Source organism: Ursus maritimus, unplaced genomic scaffold, assembly GCF_017311325.1.
Source record: "Ursus maritimus isolate PB19 unplaced genomic scaffold, ASM1731132v1 scaffold_26, whole genome shotgun sequence".
Classification (NCBI taxonomy): Eukaryota; Metazoa; Chordata; class Mammalia; order Carnivora; family Ursidae; genus Ursus; species Ursus maritimus.
In genome coordinates, this window is record NW_024425119.1 from 2,936,924 (window position 1) to 2,959,885 (window position 22,962).

The following is a 22,962-nucleotide window of genomic DNA, read 5'->3' on the forward strand; positions in this document are numbered from 1 at the left end:
AACTTTGTTTTTTTTCAATATTGTTTTCACTATTTGAAGCCCTTTGAGATTCTATATGAATTTTAGGATGAAATTTTTTTTGTTTATGCAAATAATGCTATAGGATTTTGGGTAGGGTTTGTGTTGAATCAGTACATCACTTTGGTAGTATGGGCATCTTAACCATATTAAGTCTTCCAATTTATGAACATGGGGTGTCTTTCCATTTATTTGTGGCTTCTTTAATTACTTTCAGCAATGTTTTGCAGTTTTTCGTGTATAAGTCTTTCACATTCTTGGTTAGGTTTATTACTAAGTATTTTATTCTTTTTTTTTTTTTTTTAAGATTTTATTTATTTATTTAACAGAGAGAGAGACAACCAGCGAGAGAGGGAACACAAGCAGGGGGAGGGGGAGAGGAAGAGGCAGGCTTCCCAGTGGAGGAGCCTGATGTGGGGCTCGATCCCAGAACGCCGGGATCACGCCCTGAGCCGGAGGCAGACACTTAACGACTGAGTCACCCAGGCGCCCCAATATCTTATTCTTTTTGATGCTATTGTAGATGGATTGTTTTCTTCATTTTCTTTTTGGATTGTTCATTACTAGTATATAGACACAACTGATTTTTGTGTGTTGATTTTGTATTCTGCAACTTTGCTGAATTTATTAGTTCTTTTTTTTGTGGTCTATAGGGTTTTCTGCATATGAGATCATGTCATCTGTATCTAGAGATAATTTTACTTTTTTTCCACTTTGGATTCCTTTTATTTCTTTTTCTTGCCTAATTGCTCTGGCTAGGATTTCTAATATGCTGAGTATGAGTAGTGAGAGTGGGCTTCTTTGCATTGTTCCTGATATTATAGGAAAATCTTTCAGTCTTTAACCATTGAATGTGATATTGGTGGTGGGCTTTTGATATATGGCTTTCATTATGTTGAGGTATATTCCTTCTATTCTTAGTTTGTTGAATATTTTTGTCATGAAAAGGTATTGAGTCTTATCAAATGCTTTTTCTGCATTAATTGAGATTAGCATGGCTTTAGTCCCTTCTTTCTGTTACTGTGGTGTATCACGTGGATTGATCTGTGGAGTTGAACCATCCTTTCATCCTATGAATAAATCCCCCTTGGTCATGGCGTATAATTCTTTCAATGTGCTATTGAATTCAGTGTGCTAGTATTTGGAGGATTTTTTTTTTTTTAAGAATTTTTAATTAATTTATTTGAGAAAGAGAGTGCACACATACATGAGCCAGGGGAGGGACAGAGAGAGAGGGAGAGAAGCAGACTCCCCACTGAGCATGGAGCCCAGCATAGGGCTCAGTATCATGACCCTGAGATCATGACCCAAGCTGAAATCAGGAGTCAGCTGCTTATCTGACTGAGCCACCCAGGTGCCCCTGGAGGATCTTTGTATCAATATTCATCAAGGATATTTTTCTATAGTTTTCTCACAGTGTTGTTTTTCTTCTTGTAGTGTCATTGGTTTTTTTTGTTTGTTTTGTTTTTACTAAGTTTTTAATTCCAGTCTAGTTAATATATAGTGTCATATAGTTTCAGGTGTACAATATAGTGATTCAACAATTCTACATATTACTCAGTGCTCATCATGATAAGTGTATGTAGTGTCATTGTTTGACTTTGGTATCAGAGTAATGCTGGCCTTACAGAATGAGCTTGGAAGTGTTCCCTCCACTTTAGCTTTTAGAAGAGTTTGAGGAGAATTGGTGTTCATTCTTTAAATGTTTGGTAGAATTCTCCTGTGAAGCCATCTAGTTCCAGACTTTGTTGTTAGTACGTTTTGGATTACTGATTTAATCTCCTAACTGTTACTGGTCTATTCAGATTCTCTGTTTCTTCATGATTCAGTGCTGGTAGGTTGTATGTGTCTAGGAATTTGTCCGCTTCTTCTAGGTTATTTGATTTGTTGGTATATAATTGTTCAGAGTATTCTTTTTTTGTTTTTAAAGATTTTTTAAAAGATTTTATTTATTTATTTGACAGAGAGAGAGCGTGCACACAAGTAGGCAGAGCACGGGAGAGGGAGAGGGAGAAGGAAGCTCCCCGCTGAGCAGAGAGCCCAACGTAGGGCTTGATCCCTGGACCCTGGGATCATAACCTGAACTGAAGGCAGATGCTTAACTGACTGAGCCACCCGCACGCCCCCGTTCAGAGTATTCTTCTAATCTTTTTCATTTCTGTGACATCAGTTGTAATGTTCCTACTTTCTGAATTTATTATTTGAGTCTTCTCTCTTTCTTTTCTTAATCCAGCTGAGGGTTTATCAATTTGTGGATCTTTAAAAAAAAAAACTAACTCTTAGTTTTGTCACTTTTTTTCCCCTATTGCATTTCTGTTCTCTGTGTCATGTATCTGTGCTCCAAGCTTTATTTCATTTCTTCGCTAGCTTATGTCAGCTATAAACCTTCTTGTTAGCACTGCTTTTGCTGCATAACATAAGTTTTGGTATGTTTCATTTTCATTTGTCTCAAGATACTTTCTAATTTCCCTTGTGACTTGTTCTTTGACCCATTGGTTGTTTAAGAGTGTACTGTTTAATTTCCACGTTTGTGGATTTTCCACTTTTTCCTTCTGCTATTGATTTCTGGTTTCATTCCATTGGGATCAGTAAGTATACTTTGTATGATTTCTTTTTTTTTTTTTAATGATTTTTTATTATATTATGTTAGTCACCATACAGTACATCCCCGGTTTCCGATGTAAGGCTCGATGATTCATTAGTTGCGTATAACACCCAGTGCACCATGCAATACGTGCCCTCCTTACTACCCATCACCGGTCTATCCCATTCCCCCACCCCCTCCCCTCTGAGGCCCTCAGTTTGTTTCTCATAGTCCATAGTCTCTCATGTTTCATTCCCCCTTCTGATTATCCCCCCTTTCCCCTACTGATCATCCTAGTTCTTATGTTCCATAGATGAGAGAAATCATATGATAGTTGTCTTTCTCTGCTTGACTTATTTCACTTAGCATTATCTCCTCCAGTGCCGTCCATGTTGTAGCAAATGTTGAGAATTCGTTCTTTCTGATAGCTGAGTAATATTCCATTGTATATATGGACCACAACTTCTTAATCTAGTCATCTGTTGAAGGGCATCTCGGCTCCTTCCACGATTTAACTATTGTGGACAATGCTGCTATGAACACTGGGGTGCATATGGCCCTTCTCTTCACTACGTCTGTATCTTTGGGGTAAACACCCAGTAGTACAATGGCTGGATCATAGGGTAGCTCAATTTTTAACTTTTTAAGGGACCTCCACACTGTTTTCCAGAGTGGCTGTACCAACTTGCATTCCCACCAACAATGTAGGAGGGATCCCCTTTCTCCACATCCTCTCCAACAATTGTTGTTTCTTGCCTTGTCTATTTTTGCCATTCTAACTTGGCGTAAGGTGGTATCTCAGTGTGGTTTTGATTTGAATTTCCTTGATGGCAAATGATTTTGAACATTTTTTCATGTGTCTGTTAGCCATTTGTATGTCTTCATTGGAAAAGTGTCTGTTCATATCTTCTGCCCATTTTTTGATTTGTTTATTTGTTTCTCGTGTATTGAGTTTGAGAAGTTCTTTGTAGATCTTGGATACCAGTCCTTTATCTGTAGTGTCATTTGCAAATATCTTCTCCCATTCCGTGGGCTGCCTCTTAGTTTTTCTGACTGTTTCCTTGGATGTGCAGAAACTTTTAATCTTGATGAAGTCCCATAAATTCATTTTATCTTTTGTTTCTCTTGCCTTTGGGGATGTGTCATGAAAAAGGTTGCTTTGGCCGATGTCGTAGAGGTTGTTGCCTATGTTCTCCTCTAGAATTTTGATGGATTCCTGTCTCACATCGAGGTCTTTCATCCATTTGGAGTTTATTTTTGTGTATGGTGTGAGATAGTGGTCAAGTTTCATTCTTTTGCATGTAGCTGTCCAATTTTCCCAGCACCATTTATTGAAGAGACTGTCTTTTTCCCACCGGATGTTTTTTCCTGCTTTATCAAATATTAGTTGCCCAAAGAGCCGAGGGTCCATTTCTGGGCTCTCTATTCTGTTCCATTGGTCTATGTGTCTGTTTTTGTGCCAGTACCATGCTGTCTTTGTGATCACAGCTTTGTAGTACAGCTCGAAATCCGGCATTGTGATGCCCCCAGCTTTGTTTTTCCTTTTCAACAGTTCCTTGGAGATTCGGGGCCTTTTCTGTTTCCATACAAATTTAAGGACTGTTTGTTCCAGTTCTTTGAAAAATGTCCTTGGTATTTTGATCGGGATAGCATTGAAAGTGTAGATTGCTCTGGGTAGCATGGACATTTTAACTATGTTAATTCTTCTGATCCATGAGCATGGAATATCTTTCCATCTTTTTATGTCTTCCTCAATGTCTTTTAAGAGTGATTTATAGTTTCTAGAATATAGGTCCTTTACGTCTCTGGTTAAGTTAATTCCAAGGTAACGTATGGTTTTTGGTGCTATTGTAAATGGGATGGATTCCCTAATTTCTCTTTCTTCGGTCTCGTTTTTCGTGTATAGAAATGCAACTGATTTCTGAGCATTGATTTTGTATCCCGCCACGTTACTGAATTGCTCTATAACTTCTAATAGTTTGGGAGTGGCTTCTTTTGGGTTTTCCATATAGAGTATCATGTCGTCTGCGAAGAGAGACATTTTGACTTCTTCTTTTCCTGATTTGAATACCTTTGATCTCTTTTTGTTGTCTGATTGCTGTTGCAAGGACTTCTAGTACTATGTTGAATAATAGTGGCGAGAGTGGGCATCCTTGTCAAGTTCCTGATCTTAAGGGAAAGGCTTCCAGCTTTTCCCCATTGAGAATAATATTTGCAGTAGGCTTTTCATAGATGGCTTTTATGAGATTGAGAATTGTACCTTCTATTCCTACACTCTGAAGGGTTTTAATCAGGAAAGGATGCTGTATTTTGTCAAATGCTTTTTCGGCATCGATTGAGAGGATCATATGGTTCCTGAGTCTTTTCTTGTTGATATGATTTTGTATGATTTCTGTATTCTTCGGTTGGTTAAGACTTGTTTTGTAGCCTAACATGTGGTCTCTCCTGGAGAATATTTCATGTGTACTTGAGAAGAATTTATAATCTGTTGTTGGGTGGAGTATTCTGTATATGTCTGTTAGGTCCAGTTGGCTTATAATGTTCAAATCCTGTATTTCCTTATTGATCTTCTGTTATTCTATCCATTACTGGTGGTAGAGTATTGAAGTTTCCTACTATTATTATATTGTGTTGCTATCTACCTCTCTTTCCAGTTCTGACAAAGTTTCTTTTATATATTTAAGAGCTCTGGTGTTTGGTACACAAATATTTATAATTGCTATACCTATTGAGTGAATTGACTCTTTTATCATTATATAATGTCCTCCTTTGTCTCTTGTTACAGTTTTTTACTTAAAGTCTGTTTTGTCTGGTATTAGTATAGCCTGCCCTGCTCTTTTTTGGTACCAGTTACATGGAATACCTTTTCTTATCCTTTCATCTTTAGCCTGTGTCCTTAGATCTAAAGTGAGTCTCTTATAAAAAGCATATAGTTGTATCTTGTTTTTTTTTTTAAATCTGTCCAGCCAATCTGTGTCATTTGATTGGGGTGTTTAATCCATTTACATTTAAAGTATTATTGTTAGTGAACAACTTACTGTTGCCATTTTGTTGTTTTCTGCATTTCTTGTACAAGCTTCTTTGTCCTTCCTTTCCTCCCTTACTGCCTTCTTTTGTGTTTTGTTTTACTTTTGTGTATTGATGTGATTTGATTCCCTCTTATTTCCTTTTGTGTGTATTCTAGAGATAGTCCTTGTGGTTATTATTGCAATTATAAAACATCTTTAAGTTGCAGGATTCATTCTATTTTAAACTGATAACTTAAGTTCAGTTCCATACAAAAACACCATTCCTTTTTTTTTTAATTTCTTAAAAAAAATTTTTATTTATTTGAGAGAGAGAGAGAGCACAAACTGGGGGGAGGCAGAAAGAGAGGGAGAAGCAGACTCCCCACTGAGCAGGGAGACTGATGCGGGGCTCAGTCCCAGGACCCCGGGATTACAACCTGAGCTGAAGGCAGATGTTTAGCTAGCTGAGCCACCCAGGTGTACCCCAAGACTCTATTCCTTTACAACTCCACCCCTGCTCCATTTTGTCTCATTGATGTTACAAATTACATCTTTATATATTGTATACCCAGTAACAGAGATTTATAGTTATAAAAACTATAGTTGTTTAAAAAACTTCTGTATTCATTATATAGTTTTAATAGTTTTTTCATTTAAATTCTGTGCACCAAAAGGATAATAATACAGGCTATCATATTTATCTATGTATTTACCTTTACTGGAGAACTTACTATATTTGTATAGCTTTGTGTTGGTGTCTAGCATCCTTTTGTTTCACTTTGAAGAACTCCTTTTAGCATTTCTTGTGGAGCAGGTCTAGTGGAAATGAACTCCCCTGCTTTTGTTTTTATGAGAAAGTCTTAATTTCTCTATTTTTGAAGGATAGTTTTGCTGGATACAGTATTTTTGGCTGAGCTTTTTTCTTTCAGCACTTTCAGTATATTATCCCACTGTGTTCTGGCCTGTAAGAAGAAATCTAACAATCTTATAGAGGCTCTCTTGTATGTGATGATTTGTTTTTCTCTTGCTGCTTTCAAGATTTCTCTTTGTCTTTGACTTTTTAAAAATTGAGATATAATTGACATATAACATTATTTTAGTTTCAGGTATACAGCATGATGATTTGATATTTGTATATATTATGAAATGATCAGCATAATAAGTCTAGTTAACATCCATCACCAAAGCTAGTTATAAATATTTTTATAACTTTTAAGATTTAGTTTTTTAGCAATTTTCAAATATACATTATTAGCTATAATCACTATGCTTTACATTACATTCCCGTGACTTATTTTATACTGTAAGTTTGTACTTTTTCACCCCCTGCCCATTTTGCCTGTCACCTGCCTCTCCCTGGCAACCACCAATCTGTTCTCTGTACCTATGAGCTCTTTTTCATTTTTCCCCAGATTCCACATATAAGTGAGATGATGTGGTGTTTGTCTTTCTCTGTCTGATTTATTTCACTTAGCATAATGCCCTCAGGGTGCATCCATGTTGTGGGAAATGCCAAGATTTCCTTCTTCTTTATGGCAGAATTATATTCCATTGTATATTTACTACATTTTCTTTATCCATTCATCCATGGATGGACACTTAGGTTATTTCTATACTTTGGCTATTGTAAATAATGGACTTGGGGTGCAGATAGCTTTTCGAGTTAGTGTTTTTGTTTTCTTTGGATGAATATCCAGAAGTGGAATTGGTGGATCATGTGGTAATTCTACTTTTAATTTTTTTGAGGAACCTCCATACTGTTTTCCATAGTGGCTCCACCCGTTTGCACTCCCACCAACAGTACACAAGGGTTCATCTTTCTCCACATCCTCTCTAACACTTATTTCTCGTCTTTTTAATAATAGCCACTCTGACAGGTATGAGGTAGTGTCTCATTTTGACTTTGATCTGCATTTCCCTGATGAAGAGTGACGTTGAGCAGCCTTTCATGTGTCTGTTGACCACCTGTGTGTCTTCTTTGGAAAAATGTCTGTGTAGATCCTATGCCCATTTTTAATCGGATTATTTGTTGTTGTTGTTTTTGCTATTGAGTTGTTATTGTTTACAAATATTTTGTCCGATTCAGTAGGTTACCTTTTCATGTTGATGGTTTCTGTCGCTGCGCAGAGCATTTTAGATTGACGTAATCGCGCTTGTTTATTTTTGCTTTGTTGGCTTTGCTTTGGTGTCAGATCCAAAAAGTCATCACCAAAACCAGTGTTACAGAGCTTATCTCCTGTGTTTTCTTCTAGGAGTTTTATGGTTTCAGGTCTTCACTCAAGTCTTTGCTTCATTTTGAGTATATTTGTGTATTGTGTCAGATAGTGGTCCAGTTTCATTCTTTTGCATGTGCTGCCCAGTTTTCCCAACACCATTTATTGAAGAGACTGTCCTTCCTACATTGTACATTCTTGGCTTCTTTGTCATAAATCTGTTGATTGTATAAACATGGGTTCCTTTCTGAGCTATTTTGTTCCATTGTTTTAGGTTCTGTATTTATGTCAATACCACACTGTTTTGATTACTATAGCTTTGTAATATAGTTTGAAATCAGGTAGCTGATGCCTTCAGCTTTGTTCTCAAGTTTGCTTTGGCTATTTGGAGTCTTTTGTGGTTCCATCCAGATTTTAGGATTGTTTGTTCTATTTCTGTGGAAAATGCCATTGGGATTTAAAAAAAAAAGATTTTATTTATTTATTTGACAGAGAGAGAGAGACAGCAAGAGAGGGAATACAAGCAGGGGGAGTGGGAGAGGAAGACGCAAGCTTNCTGCTGAGCAGGGAGCCCGATGTGGGGCTCGATCCCAGGACCCTGGGATCATGACCTGAGGTGAAGGTAGACGCTTAATGACTGAGCCACCCAGGCGCCCCTGCCATTGGGATTTTGATAAGGATTGCACTGAATCTGTAGATTGATTTGGTTTGTTTGGGCATTCTAACAATATTAATTCTTCCAGTCCACAGCATGGAATGTGTTTCCATTTATTCTTCAGTTTCTTTCATCAATGTCTTACAGTTTTCACTGCACAGTTTCACTTTTCTTGGTTCATTTATTGCTAAGTATTTTATTCTTTTTTTTTTTTTTTACAATTATTAATGGGTTTGTTTTCTTAATTTCTCTTTCTGGTAGTTTGTTATTCCTGTATTGTCTTTGACTTCTGGCAGTTTGATTATAATGTGCCTTGGTGTGAGCCTTTTGCGTTTATCCTAGATGTAGTTTTTTGAGTTTCTTGAATTTGTATGTCTTCTCTTTCCTCAGATTTTGGAAGTTTTAAGCCATTAATTCCTCAGATAATCTCTCTGCCCCTTTCTCTTTCTCTTCTTCTGAGACTCTTAATATATAGTGTGATGAGTGTCCTACAGGCCCCTTAGGCTCTGCCATGTTTCTTCATTCTTTCTTCTTTTTGCTTCTCTGATGAGATGATTTCAAATGACCTGTCTTCATGTTGCTGATTCTTTCTTCTCTCAGTTCGAGTCTACTGTAAAACCACTCTAGTGAATTTTTCAGCTGCTATTATATTTTTCAGTTCCAGAACTTGTTAGCTGCTTTTTTATAGTTTTCTCTTTGTTGATATTCTTCGTATTTCATTCACGCATCATTTTTCTGATTTCATTAGTTGTGTGTGTTCTCTCTTAGCTGATCAAGCTTCTTTATGATCATTATTTTAAATTCATTGTTAGGTAGCACATAGATTACATTTTTGCGGGGGGGGTCAGTTTTTGGAGTTTCCTTTTGTTCCTTTGTTTGGGCCCCATTTCCCTGTTTCTTTCTATGCCTTGTGATCTTTTGTTGAGATGTGGCATTTGAGAAAACAACCACCTGTCCCAGTCTGTATGTACTGGTTTTGTGCAGGGGAAGACCTTCACCAGTCAGCCCAGCTACAGGTCCTAGGACTTCTCAAACCTTTTATGATCTCCTCCTCCTCCTGGCATCGGACTGCATAGTTCCAATGTGTTCTCATGCTCATCTCTGTTTTCAGTGACTTTCAAACTCTCCTGGTCCCATCTGCGTGCTGAGTCAGGTGAAACAGAAACCAATGCCTTGGGCAGCCCCAGACAAGCCACAACATCGGAGGCACAGTCTACTCTTTTGTTTCCATCCCAGCGGAAGAGCCCAGGATGGGAAGTTTCCTCCTGGTTGTACTGTTCTATGCTGGGTGAGGGCAGGGGCAGGGGTGTGAGTGGGCATGCAAAATGGCATGAATTTTCCTGCGTCTTTTGCTGGAATCTTGTCTTGGTGTTATGCTGGCCTGAGTCGTGTAGCTTCTCAGCTGGTCACTGGAGTTCTCACAACGGTATTCTAGTCTGTATATCGTTAACTCAGTGTCTCTAGGAGCAGTGGGTGCCTGGAGCTTCCGAGTCTACCATTCTGATAACACCCTTCTCCTTTTCTTTTTTTACTCTTATTTTTTATAAAGATCTTTTTAAAAGGAAGTTCAACATATACATAGAAAACTGCGTAATTCATACTGGCACAGCCTGATGAATTTTTAGAAGTGAACAGAGTTACTTATCTCCCAGATAAGAAACTAAGACCTTACCAGCACCCCAGGGCACCATTTGCCCCCCCCATTAACGACCTTGACTTCTCTTTTGAAAAGTAACTATTGTCCTGACCTCTCTATTCTGACTTTCAGCCTCATAGATTTTTTCTTTCTTTTTTTAAAAAAGTAATCTCTACACCCAGTATGGGGCTTGAACTTGCAACCCCGAGATCAAGAGTTGGATGCTCTAATGACTGAGCCAGCCAGGTACCCCAGCCTTGTCAATTCTTTTTCTTGTTTTTGAACTTTATATAAATGAAATTGTACTTTATAAAAATTCATTGAAGTATTAAAATGTGCATATAAACACGTAGAAAGTACACACAGTATAAATGTTCAGTGTGGTGAACACATCCACTTAACCAGCATCTAAGTCAAAAGAAGACATTAGCAGTGTCCCAGAAGTCTCTACAGTGTCCCTTGAAGTCACTGCCAAGGCCTCCCCTTCTCATCACTACTAAGGGAAACCACTTTTAGCAACAGAGATTAGTTTGGACTTCTTGTTCTTTTGGGAACCAAACATACGGACTGTTTTGTGTCTGGCTTTCATTTGACATGTTGGCGAGATTCATTCATGTTGCATGTGGCATTTTCATTGTACACTTTCCTATCGCATGAGCATAGCACAACTCGTTTTTCCATTCTGACTTTTATAGACATTGGAGTTTTGGGTAGTTCTTGGTTGGTTTGAATCAGGCTGCTCTGAGCACTCTTATACGCGTCTCTCGGTGCACATACTCACCCACTTATCTTGGGAGTTACTGGTCAGGTCAGAGGACAGGCAGGTTTCAGCGTGGCAGATTCTTCCAGGTTTCCAGTGTGGTTACGCAAACTCACAGTCCTGCACAGCTGTGTACAGTTCCAGCTGTTCCATGTCCTTGCCGGCACTTAGCCTTGTGAGTCTTTTAAGCTTTTTCTCACAGCTCACTTTTCCCCATTTTTTTTGTCCTTGCAGTAAAATATACATACCAAAATTTACCTTCTTGGGGCGCCTGGGCGGCTCTGTCAGTTAAGCGTCTGCCTTCGGCTCAGGTCATGACCTCAGGGTCCTGGGATCGAGTCTTGCATCGGGCTCCCCACTCAGCAGGGAGCCTGCTTCTTCCTCTCCCTCTGCCTGCCACTCCCCCTGCTTATGCTCACTCACTCGCTCTCTCTGTCAAATAAATAAAATCTTTAACAAAAAACCAAAAAAATAACCCCAAACCACCCCTCCAGATTTACCATCTTAACCATTTTAGGTGTACAGATAGTGGTATTAAATACCTTTGTTAAGTTGTATGGCCATCAGCACCATCCATCTGTGTAACTCTTTCCTTATAAAATTGAAACTAGAATGGTAGTTCCCTGTTTCCTCTTCCCCGCAGCCCCTGGCAACCGCCGCTCTACTTTCTGTCTTGCTTTTTTAACTCTAAGTACCTACCGCATATAAACAGAACCATACATATTTGCCCTTTTGTGACTGGCCTAATTTCACTTAGCATCATGTCCTCAGTGTTCATCCTTGTAGCAGAAGCTCATTTATTTTATTTTTTAAATAAAAAATATTATTATTTTTTAAGTAATCTCTTTCCCCAGCATGGGGGCTCAAACTCACAACCCTGAGATCAAGAATCGTATGGCCTACCGACTGAGCCAGCCAGGCGCCCCGAGCTCATTTATTTTTAACCTACTCGTTTACTTTCCATTGTAGATAGGATATTTCATAATACAATTTTCATTTTCAGGTTATCTTTATCAAAATGTAGTCCTCTCAGTTTCTCCTGTTCAATTATTCTATCCATGTGAATCGAGAGAGAAGTTTTCCCAAGTGAAAACCCTGGGTTTCTGTAGTGCTTAGGGCCTGGAAGTAAAACATTGTGCCAAATGCCATGAAGTACCGTTAGTTCTCACATTTGGTGAGATGCAGGAGTGACCTCAAATTGGGAGATTGCCAGCAGCCCTGGCTAGCAGCCTACGTCCGCACTTCGCAGGTTTTTCTCATCCTGTCTTTGGAAGGACACTTACTTGGGCCACAGCAACCGGAGGTTTCTTCAGTGATGAGCGTGGTATTTAGGGGGAAGTCCTGCGAGAAAGGGCAGAGAAAGGGTAGGCCTCCACAAAGTACATGTGATCATTTCCATGAAAAAGAGGAAAAGTAGACAGCATCAGACCGATCCAGCTGACGATGAGGGATTCAAATTAGGGTTTACAGACCATTTGCCCTGAATCATAAAGTAAGATTCCTTTTTATCAAAACTTGATTAATATAGAATGGTGTAAGTAGAACCTGAAATTGTTTTACTTCTCCTCCTGTAATTAAAAATACTAGGTGAAGGGTGGATCCTTTGTCTTGGCTTCTGGGGACCTAGAGGACTGTCAAATACCATTTTCCAGGAATTGAGATCGTTAAAGCAGGGACAAGGAACGGGAAGGACAGTTAGAAGAAGTTATTTACCCCCTGTCTTCCCTTCTTAGTTGCCTCTTGAAGTGGATTTGACTAAAGCAAAGAGACAAGATTTTGAACCATCTGTGGAACAAGCAAGATACAGCAGCTGCCGGCAGAACGTGGCTCTGGGACCCCCCAGACCACAGGCGGTGACCTCCCCTTGCAGACCGAGCCGCTCAGATGATGCACACGCTGTGGCGCAGGAGGAGAAGGACAGCAGCTCCGGGTGCGGCCGCGCTTCCCCGCCTGTCCTCTCCTGCTCGCGTGGCCCTTTCCCCCCTGAGCCCGCAAGCCGGTGTGTGCACTCCGCCAGGAACAGCATGCTGTCTGCTGCCAGGAACAGCATGCTGTCTGCTGCCAGGAACAGCATGCTGTCTGCTGCCAGGAACAGCATGCTGTCTGCTGCCAGGAACAGCATGCTGTCTGCTGCCAGGAACAGCATGCTGTCTGCTGCCAGGAACAGCATGCTGTCTGCTGCCAGGAACAGCATGCTGTCTGCTGCCAGGAACAGCATGCTGTCTGCTGCCAGGAACAGCATGCTGTCTGCTGCCAGGAACAGCATGCTGTCTGCTGCCAGGAACAGCATGCTGTCTGCTGCCAGGAACAGCATGCTGTCTGCTGCCAGGAACAGCATGCTGTCTGCTGCCAGAACCAGATTTCTGCCCCCTGCCAGGAACAGCATGCTGTCTGCTGCCAGGAACAGCATGCTGTCTGCTGCCAGGAACAGCATGCTGTCTGCTGCCAGGAACAGCATGCTGTCTGCTGCCAGGAACAGCATGCTGTCGGCCGCGCTAGCTCGGTGCTCACCGCCACCTCGTTCTCTTGTGCTGCAGCAGTCTGGCCGCTGCCGGGGACCGCGACGCCGACGCCACGTACCAGCGCAAGCTGCGGCAGAAACAGTTGCAGCGCCAGTTCCGGGAGCAGATGGAGAAGCAGCAGCAAGTTCAACTGTCCGCTCCGGCGGTTGAGAAGAAGACCCAGGGTGTGTGGGAGGGACGGGAGCAGAGGCCCTGGGGGCTCACCCGATGTTCCGCCAGTGTGCACAGTTCCGGCCCAACCAGAACTCAGTAGGCCTTCCCTCAGGTTCCACGCAGGACAGAGGAGTCTGAGCACTCAGGGTCATGAAATCCTGCCATGCATGTCCCCATTTTTAAAGACCCTCCTCTTTTTTGAGGGAAGGAAGAGGCCCTTGAGGTAGTCTAGAACTCGGAATTTCAGGGTAGAGACGTACCTTTCAGGTACGTTGGCCGTCTCTGCTAGAAGCCTTTCTGAGCGGTGTGAGAAAGACGGCAGAGTTGTTTGAAGATAATGGGGGCTTTGGGCAAGGCTTCCGCCGTGAGCTCCGGTTTACTGGGGTCCCGACCTCGTGGTAGCAGTGCAGATTTCTGAGAGTCACTCCCAGAGAGTAAAAACAAAGAAGGGGCTTATCCCAGACCAGCTGGATTTTTGCCCAGCTTCTCCCTAAGATTCGGAGGACCTTCGTGTTGAGCCCATTCCCATTCCCCTCGGCACTGACGGGCTTCAGCTCATGCGGGGGAGAAACCTGAACTGTGATCTCCAGCTGCCCAACCACTGCAGAAGCTCGTGGGGGAGCGCTGCGGGGGGCGGCCTCCAGGACTGCCCCCTCCCCCGGACCCCAGCCAGAACCGAGCTTTGTATTGGTTTTACATTTTGAATTTCTGCTTACGGTTTTTTTGAACAAAGGTTATAGCTTTAAAAAGTAAAAAATGGACCAGATAGCTTGTAATAACCCCTCTATTTTTGCTGCTTAAGGAGAAATGAACCCCCCTCCCCATTTGGTGAGAAAAAAAAAAAAGGAACACAGTCTGTCGTCTTGCAGATCGGTAGGGAGGGCGGTGGGGGGGTCAGGACTCTCGAATCTCCTGCTGGCTGTGCTGGGAGCCTCTGTGCTTCTGAGGCTCTCCCTCCAACAGTGAAGTGATTCTGTGATTTTGTCCGTCCTCCCTCCCTCCCCCCACCTCTCTCTCTCTCTCTCTCTCTCTCTCTCACTCTCTCACTCCAGCAGCACTGCCAGCACCTCCTCTGAAGCACAGCACCCCGGTCGCTGCTTCGGAAACGCTCACGGAGAAAGACTTCCTTACAGGTCAGTGAGAGCTACACGTGTGACTGGAGCTTTGATCAGTAAGTTCCTGTGGAATGCGCTTCTGGTAGTCACTAAGCCATTGTTAAAGCATAAAAATCCCTTTTTATCTGTTTTATAGCCCCATGAAATTTTGGGGATAAAGAGGACCCATAATGGACTGATGGCGGTTCTAGTAGCACACTCAGCTCCTCTTGTCCTAAGGGAAGCTCCACTGTACTTTTAGGGGGAAAGAGAAGTTTGGGAGCTGCCCTAGTCCACGCATGACATGGAATTTCTTTCTTTTAATTTAATTTAATTTAATTTAATTTAATTTTTTTATGACATGGAATTTCTTATGACCAGTGTTCCCCAGTGCTTTATGTGAGAACACTTGTTGATGCTGGGTTTTCCCATGATCTCGATGGTCCTTGCAGACAGTCTTGGAATGTGGGATATGGGTCCAGATGCAGGCGACAGTGATGTCAAGCCCTTACCTAAACCAGAACCGCTCCAGACCTCTGCTACACCAGTCCTGAAGAACCAGATGGTGACCTGGGAGAGGACCCCGCAGAACCTCTGCCACCAGAATCCACAAGCAAAGTCTGGCCTCTCACACCTCCAGACTCACATCAACCAAGATGTAACAGGTAGCGAAGTGTTTAGGAACAAAAATCGAAAGAACTTGGGTTTAAATTTATGCATTTTAAAGGAAGAATGACATTGCATTTTAAGAAGTTGGGTAGTATCGTGCCAGAGGAACAGCAGTCTAAGAAATGACAGCTGGTTTATGAGCCACAACTTTTCCTTTGCGGGCCTGACTAGAGAGGTGTGACCCCTGGTGACCCTTGATAGCAGTGGGAAGTTTAACCACGAACTGACTTCAGAGCTTTTCCTTATTAAAGTAGGCCCATCGTGTTTGGTTATTGCAGCGTGATCTGGTGTTAACAGACGGGTCTGCCCTCCTAACAATTTTCATTCTTTGGCTTTTTAGTTTAAGTTAGGGTTGTTAACTAACACAGTTCAGAAATTATTAGCTGTCCGTTTATTCCTTATTTGAAAAATCACAGCAGCCACATTTATTTTTTCTCCCATAGGAAATTGTGAGATCTATGGGAAGAACCAGGACTTGAAGAAAAGGAAATTCGATCCATCCTAATGGAGGCTCAGGTCACATCCTTGGACTTTGTCACAAAGGGACTTAGAAAACTACTTTTTGGTCATAAAATTATCCATCATTCCCAGGGAATGAGCTTTATTTCCAAGGATTTACCTTGCTTTGTTCTGACCCTCAGCAGAGGATCGGACTTCTGGAGCCTTCCGCAGATACAGCCGAGCAGCCCGAAAACAAGCGCTTTAACGAAGCTTGTCACACACTGCGGGGGGGAGGCTCTGAGATTAAATACCTTCTCTTTGGCTCCTCAGATTCCTCACTGTTCCTAAGCTACTACGTTAGTATGTATAGAAATTTAGGAATCGCCAGTGGCTACCTGCCTTCAAACAAAATACGCCGCACTACTAAGCACCAACTTTTACAACCGCCTACGTGAAATTATTGTAATTGTCTGCCGCCTTTCACTTTGGGGCTCGCTGTTTAATGTCAACACCGCAGTGTGTATCCTTCTGAGAACGAAAGCTATAGTGCTGTTTAACTACTTTGCATCAATCCAGGCTGCGATCTTCATCGATGATAATCTCTCATTCATAGGTTTATGGTGCCACCGTCCTGCAGTTTCTTTCCTAATCAAGGAAATGATCTAAGACCAAAGAAAAGGTATTTTAAAAAAGCAAAATAAATTTTCCTTTGTAACAAAAAATGTAAGTGGGTGTTTGTATTTCTCCATTTCAGATGTGAGATAGAACCCATCTTAACATAAATGGCTTTTTGTCATCGTTTTAAATGTTGCCTAATCCCCCCGCCCCGGAAAATGAGTTTGCAGGTTTACTTTTTAAGATGCATTTTCGGCTGTGCCTTTTATCTAATCTTCAAGCTGTGGCTTTCGCTAATTTTTAGATCACTGATCCATTTGTGGGAAGCTACGAACCAAAGGCAAGGAACTCCCAGTACAGGAAGGCAGCCAGCCATTTCTCTTCCTATGGAAGACGAAGAGGCTGCTGCTTACCCTGACTTCCCCTTTACCTTACCGCTCATTACATGGATTTGGTCATATGTTCATCTTTTGGTTTTGACATCCTTACCATTTTTTTTTTTTTTTCAGAAAGACATCTCTCTCTTTTTTGAAGCATAATCTTAGTTTAGTTCAGAACTGCTGCTTTAAAAAAGTTCCCGGAGTCAGGAATCCAGTTATAAATTGTACACAACTCAAAACTGAGCTAATGAGATCATGAAAAGGGAATTTGCTGGAAATGAAACCCCACAGCTCAACAAAAGCAAGTTTGGTTTATTTGAATGGTTTCATTAAATAAGTCTACAAAGGTAACAAACTGAAGCACGAAGCGCAATCTTACAAGGAGCGCAACACCCAGAGTTAGTGCAAAATGTACAATTAACGGCTGCTGAGAAACCCCCAAGGTTTGAATTCAGTTTATTTGTTTTTTTTTAAAGTGTACATTGTTAAATAATGTAAGGAAAACATTTATAATTCAGGAAGATTTTTGTAATGTGGAAAAAGATACTCAAAGTGTACTATTAACACGAAAATAATTTAAACAGTTCAGTAGCACTAGTTCATTCCTCTAGGCTTCAGTCACTTCATCCACAGGAGGGAAAAAAAAAATCAACAGTAAATAAAACCAGTTCTTACTTTTTGTGTGTAAGTGAAGAGATCTCAAAATTAAACCAAAATAACAAAAAATAACGTGCTGCATTTGGTTCCCTCGTTCCTCTGGTAGAAAGTATTGTTTCATTCATCTTAGGTGGTCCGTTTCTCACTGACTTGGCACCTTCTTTGTTCTATCCTTACTCTTACCATGTCCCCAAGAATCTTAAGCAGAGAATAAATAAGTAAACAACTTTGAAGCAGGGCTTGTAACCCCTGTCCTATTCATTTCTACTTTCCTAAACCTTCAGCTTTCATCTGTATCTTTGGGACCCAAGCTACCTTACTAAAGAAAACAGGGCCCATGAAGGAACAACAGGATAGGACAGCCAACCAGGCTCCCCTGTTGTGGTGATTCCCGGGATGTGCGGCTGAGGTGGATAAGAGATCGGGAATGCGTCCATTTCCCAACTCAAGAGTCGAGAGAAGAAGCACCCAAAAAATTAGGAGTCCTAGCTTCTTTCTCCATCTTGGGAGATAACAGAGATCCCAAACATAGCCAATTAGGAGAGTATTTCCTGAAAGCTCTGAAAATAACAGAACTACCCATTACAACTAGGCACAGCACTACGTAATACTGATTGGTTGCAGTTATTACTTAAGGGGAGTATTTGTTTATATGAGAATGTGAGAGTATCAGTTGCAATTCTAGAAGGAGAGGTGGCACAACAGATTTATGATCCTGCAACCACTTGGACATCACACAGGAAATGAGTAGGAGTAAGCACTCTTTCTTACAATGCTTAATTCAGATGTGGGTCCACTTTCCACAAATACAGTACCCCAAGCTGAGAAATGCATGATACATTTGCAACAAGAGGAAAGCAATCCAAAGTTTTTCTTAGAGCATCTTTCTCCATCTGTGACTTTTCACTATCAACGTTTCCCAACTTAAAAACTAGCCCCCACCCCCTTCCCTTTATATTCAGCCATTGCCACTAGGTCTTGTCTGTTCCAGCCTGGCTTGAGTAAGTAAGGCTTACGGCAGCCCGTGGGCCAGGCGGCACATATCTTCCTGCCAAGTCTGTTCTCCCGTTCTTAGTCTTTCTTTTTCTTTCATTTATCACACACTACCCTTAATCTTTTAAATTGCTCAATTTTGTTACCACACCCCTCCTTACTGTTCTTGAAACAGAACTTTCTGCTTTCAACCACTGATGTCAACTTAACTTCTCAGCCTGCTCGTCTTACACCTGCTCTAGACAAAACTGAATGACTTAAAAAAAAAAAAATACTCTTTCAGTTTCCCTTTGGCATAATCGTCTGCTGGGGTCACATGGACCTAATATCCTTCCATACGCCCTCTGCTGATCTGGGGTCTGATGAGAAGTTGGTGCTAATGGCAGAAGCAGTAGAAGTCCAAGGCACTAAAATATCCAGCAAGCAATACTGGGAGAACAGAAGTATTCAAGTACAGTAATTTATACAATCTTACATTCACATTTATTCATCTACTACAATGGAAATACAAAGGAAAAAGCTAAAGTGTCTCAATAAGTAAAGGACAGAGCTTGCTTTTTTTTTCAACTTTTTAAACCTTTCATATTTCACTCTTAAAACTACTGTTGTCCAACAACATTTATATATCACAGTGTTTCCACATCAAAACTGATGGCAAAGTTACATGTCCGCAGGGGACTTAATTTTTTTTCCTAATTGCTAATGCTGCAGTCAAAGCTGCTAATATCATTTGCTTAAAGCACTAATGACCTATCATAAGAAAGGGTTGAAACCTCAGTCCCCTGGTGTTTTTCACTGGGTTCTAAAACAAAAAGAAACAAAAGAAATGAAGGAAAAAAAGGGGGGGGAACAGAGTAGGAGAGAGCCCCAAAGTTTTTTGTTTGGTTTTGTTTTGTCTTGTGGTTTAGATTCTTGAGGGAATAAGGGATTTGGGGTGGGTACCAAAATTAAGAGCTCCACCCATTTGAAAATACAGATGGGGTTTGGTTTTCTGCTGAGCTCTCGTAGCTTTCTGATAAATGATTCTCTTTTGTAGCCCTCACTACTGGGTGTAGAGAAACAGGAAAGCATAGTTTGAAGCCGCCCCATCACAAGAAAGCTGCTCTTTCCTTCTTGCTCCACTCCAATAAATGGTGAAGGGGGAGGGAGATTCTCAATTCTGAGGGCTCTAAGCGGTGTTAAAAACATTCCTTTCTGGCAAGAAATAACCAGTTAGATGCAGCACTAGTAGTTAGTATATAGGCTACTTTCCCATTCCCCCCCCCCTTCAGCATTCCATCTCCTGCCCCCAAATCTACTCAGTTAATGTCTCTAGGTCTAAGTGGTCCGCAGGTTGGAACCTGGGGGGTTGCTGATGGATTTCTGCAAATTGCTGATGTTGAAATTCTGTAAGGAGGCAGTTCCCACAGGCTGGAACTGGCCAAGTGGCTGCGGTGCCGGGCCACCTGTCCCACTCCACTGAGTGCCAAAGGGGGGAGGTGGAAAACCGTACTGCTGTGGGGGGCACATAGACTTGGTGAAGTGACCTAGAGAGGTAGCTGATGCTGCAGAGATGGGGGCAGAACCACCCAGATTTGAGGTCATGGAGATGCACAGCTGACCAGGTGCAGAGAACTTCCTTGCCATTCCAGGGCCCTGAAAATAAAACAACTACATGTTAAGTTTGGTGTGGGTATAACCCAGAGGTGAAATGGGTGGTACTGAAATCTAATTCTAGAACGGGGCTGTGCGAACCTTACAGGATATAATAAAACCAAAACCAAACCTTTCATAATTATTGGCTCTTTCTACTTGCCAAATAAGGATCGAATAACTACCGTGCTTGGAGGAGGGCAGAGTCACGTGCAGGTGTATATATGTGTGTGCAATTCAGGGCATTAAGAGAAAAGGGGAGAAAAAACCGAGTTGACAATCAGGGAGCTAGGGATTCAAAGCCAAAACGGTAGCTGGGTGACTTCTGTTTTTTCTCGAAGTGGTAAAGTGCAGGGGCCACTGCAGAAGGCTACAGCAGGACACACTGAGCACTAGCCGGTCGTTGGGCTCGCCTCCGCTTCAGACGTGTGCTAAGTGACACTCTGCTAGATTAGGAAAATGGCACAAAGGGAGACCTGCCTCATAATTCATGTGTCCTTTGCTTCCTCTTCTGCCTGAGAGATTCATGGCATCTCGGGCCCAATTGTCTACCAGCTTGTGCAGGTCATCTGTGAACGTGCCCTTCCTGCTGGACGTCATGGCAGGAGGCTGAGCTTGGGCGGCCTGGCTGTTCACTGTTCCCCCGACGGTGTTTGTGCTGCTGGTCCCTAGAATTCGAGGAAGCAACAGAGCACAACCATTAAAAGAAGCTTGGGCCAGAACTTCAGGAAGAGGGAAAACTTCACAGGATGATGAATGGCAAGCAACTGAATGAGGACAGGATAAGCTGGGAAGGCATGCGAGAGGGGAAGGGTCCAAGGGTTTGTTTAGCCACCGTTCTGGCATAACATAACAGGGTAAGAAAAACAGGTTCTCTTCCGGAGTTGTGGATGAGGCTAAGTAACTCCGGATGACGGTAGGCAAGAAGCGCAGGGACCGCTTTCACAGCCCGTTCACACGGTATCTTAGACTTTCAGTACCCTACTCCCAGCATCACGGTGATGAGGGAGGCGCGCTGAAGTCAATGTGGCTCCAGAATGCTGCAGAATGCAGGGCAAAAGAGGAGGATTTCTTGAACCCTGAGGCAGGGTTAAAAGCAGGAGTTAAAGGAATGCAAAGGTAGATTGCTTGGCCCAGGAAAAGATGGGGTTCCCATCTTTATCCCATGTGGATCCTGTGCCACAGTCTTCAGCCATTCTTTAACAGAAAGAGGCGACAGGAGAGATAGCATGCTCTGTTCAAAAACCTTTTTCACCTGGACCCATACACACAAATTCGTAAACATAAACTCGGGAGGAATGAAGGCTTCGACCTCTCCAAATTGCGTATGAATTAAGAACCAAGATTACTCCTGAGGAAGGTTCTCTGTGGTGTGCCTGAACCATTTAACTCCAGGAAGACATGGTTTTCCTGAAGATGACCTCAGTTTCCATTGGTTCATGAATTCTCACCTCTCCCCCCCTTCCCAGAAGAGCAAGCACTCACACGCACGTGGAAGCAACAGGAACATTCAGCTGAGGTAGGAGTGCAAAGGGAAGGAGGAAGCTTTGAGGTTATGATGAAGGAATTCTATTTCTATGGTTTGATGAGAAAGGAAGAAGGGATCTGTGTCCTGCCTGATTTCGGCTCTGCTGGAGGGCACACTGAAGATTATTCGAAGAGGCAAGTTTTAGGGAAGAGGGAAAGAAAAGTCATGATCTTGTTTTTCTTCCCTCACCCCCCACTTTCTTACCAGATCTCACATTTGCTGCAGAATAAATAAAAGCTACTAAGGTAAGTTGTGGGCCACTAGGCCTTCAGATATTCAAGTAATGCTGGGGGCTAAAAAAATGCATACATATTCCTGCTTTCCAGGTCCAAGCAGCACCAGAGCACAGCGGCATGCCCGAAGCAACTCTGCCATTTAAAAGCCCTTGATAATCCGCCGCTGGTCTCAAGTTCACACCCCACTGCTCTGGGAATGGCACACACAAGCGTGTCTGTATTAGAGGTGAAGCTGCAGAGTGAGGACGGTCACATGCTTCTTACCACCAAGGCAAGACATGGGTCTACGGCAGTGTGTGTATTAGCTCACTTCTTAGTGCCCACTGGAGCCACAAGGGGACAGCTACCGCACAGACAGCGTAAGGGGAAGAGCAAGTTCCCTACGGTACAGGAAACCCAAGTGGAAAAGGACACAGCCTGCCTTGAAAAGCAAGAGAGACAGCGGTGGGAAAGCACAGAGTGGGAAGCGCAAGCAATAAGGGTGGCAGTCGTGACAGTGATGAAATCCAGAAAGCAAGCGTATCACATGCATGAGGACTGCTTTCCTGTTTGAATAATAATTGCTTGGTGAGCTTGATGATGAGTGAGACAACCAAAATGAGAACCAGAAACAATCACAAGTGAGCAGAGCTGTCAAAAGCCCAATACAAGCAGCTCAGTAGAGGTGAACACTGCTTATTCACAGAGAGCTCATGCTGGGGGTCACACCTCTCTAGTCGCCTTTGATGCCGTGAGGCTCCTTTACAACCAAATTTCATTTTAATCTGTCTCACACACTACTGGATTCTCAAGTGGGGTTCATACACCACCGTAACCATACAGTTAACCTTCTTATTCTAGCTTCTGAAAACAGGCTTTCCCATTAAAGGAAATAAACACATGCCTCTCTGACCAGAAATTACTGCCTGGCAAAAGCTGACTTGACTATGGAAGCGAGGAGAATGGATAGTGCATCTCGGTAGTAAATGGCTTAAGAACACTACTTGTAATGCAGATACTTCTTGGAGTGCTGCTTGCCTTCCAGAGAGCATACTGAGTAACCTTGCAACCTTTCTCGGTTCTGCTGCAAAGCTCTAAGAAGTAGTATATGTTTTACCACCCAAAATCCATTTTTAAATTTTCTCCTGCCATAATACATTTCCCGCACCACACACCACCAGATCCTAGT

The 22,962-nt window shown here is 42.2% G+C and overlaps 2 protein-coding genes across 9 annotated transcripts in view; one reads left to right on the forward strand and one right to left on the reverse strand.

Moving 5' to 3' along the window:
* Window positions 1-16,467, forward strand: part of RAD52 (RAD52 homolog, DNA repair protein) — a 37,151-nt gene extending 20,684 nt beyond the window's left edge. For 3 of the 5 annotated variants that reach the window (XM_008704834.2, XM_040642018.1, XM_008704836.2), the window contains 5 exons: window positions 12,608-12,804; window positions 13,412-13,560; window positions 14,602-14,682; window positions 15,096-15,308; window positions 15,756-16,467. In XM_008704834.2, coding sequence (XP_008703056.2) covers window positions 12,608-12,804; window positions 13,412-13,560; window positions 14,602-14,682; window positions 15,096-15,308; window positions 15,756-15,817 — 702 coding nt within the window. In that variant the 3' untranslated portion in view covers window positions 15,818-16,467. The remainder of the gene's footprint in view (window positions 1-12,607; window positions 12,805-13,411; window positions 13,561-14,601; window positions 14,683-15,095; window positions 15,309-15,755) is intronic. The other 2 variants (XM_040642017.1, XM_008704835.2) reach the window with 2 other exon arrangements.
* A 573-nt stretch (window positions 16,468-17,040) lies between these two features.
* Window positions 17,041-22,962, reverse strand: part of WNK1 (WNK lysine deficient protein kinase 1) — a 151,055-nt gene continuing 145,133 nt past the window's right edge. For all 4 annotated transcript variants that reach the window (XM_040642014.1, XM_040642015.1, XM_040642013.1 and 1 more), the window contains 2 exons: window positions 20,511-20,698; window positions 17,041-20,033 (listed from right to left, as the gene is read on the reverse strand). In XM_040642014.1, coding sequence (XP_040497948.1) covers window positions 19,716-20,033; window positions 20,511-20,698 — 506 coding nt within the window. In that variant the 3' untranslated portion in view covers window positions 17,041-19,715. The remainder of the gene's footprint in view (window positions 20,034-20,510; window positions 20,699-22,962) is intronic.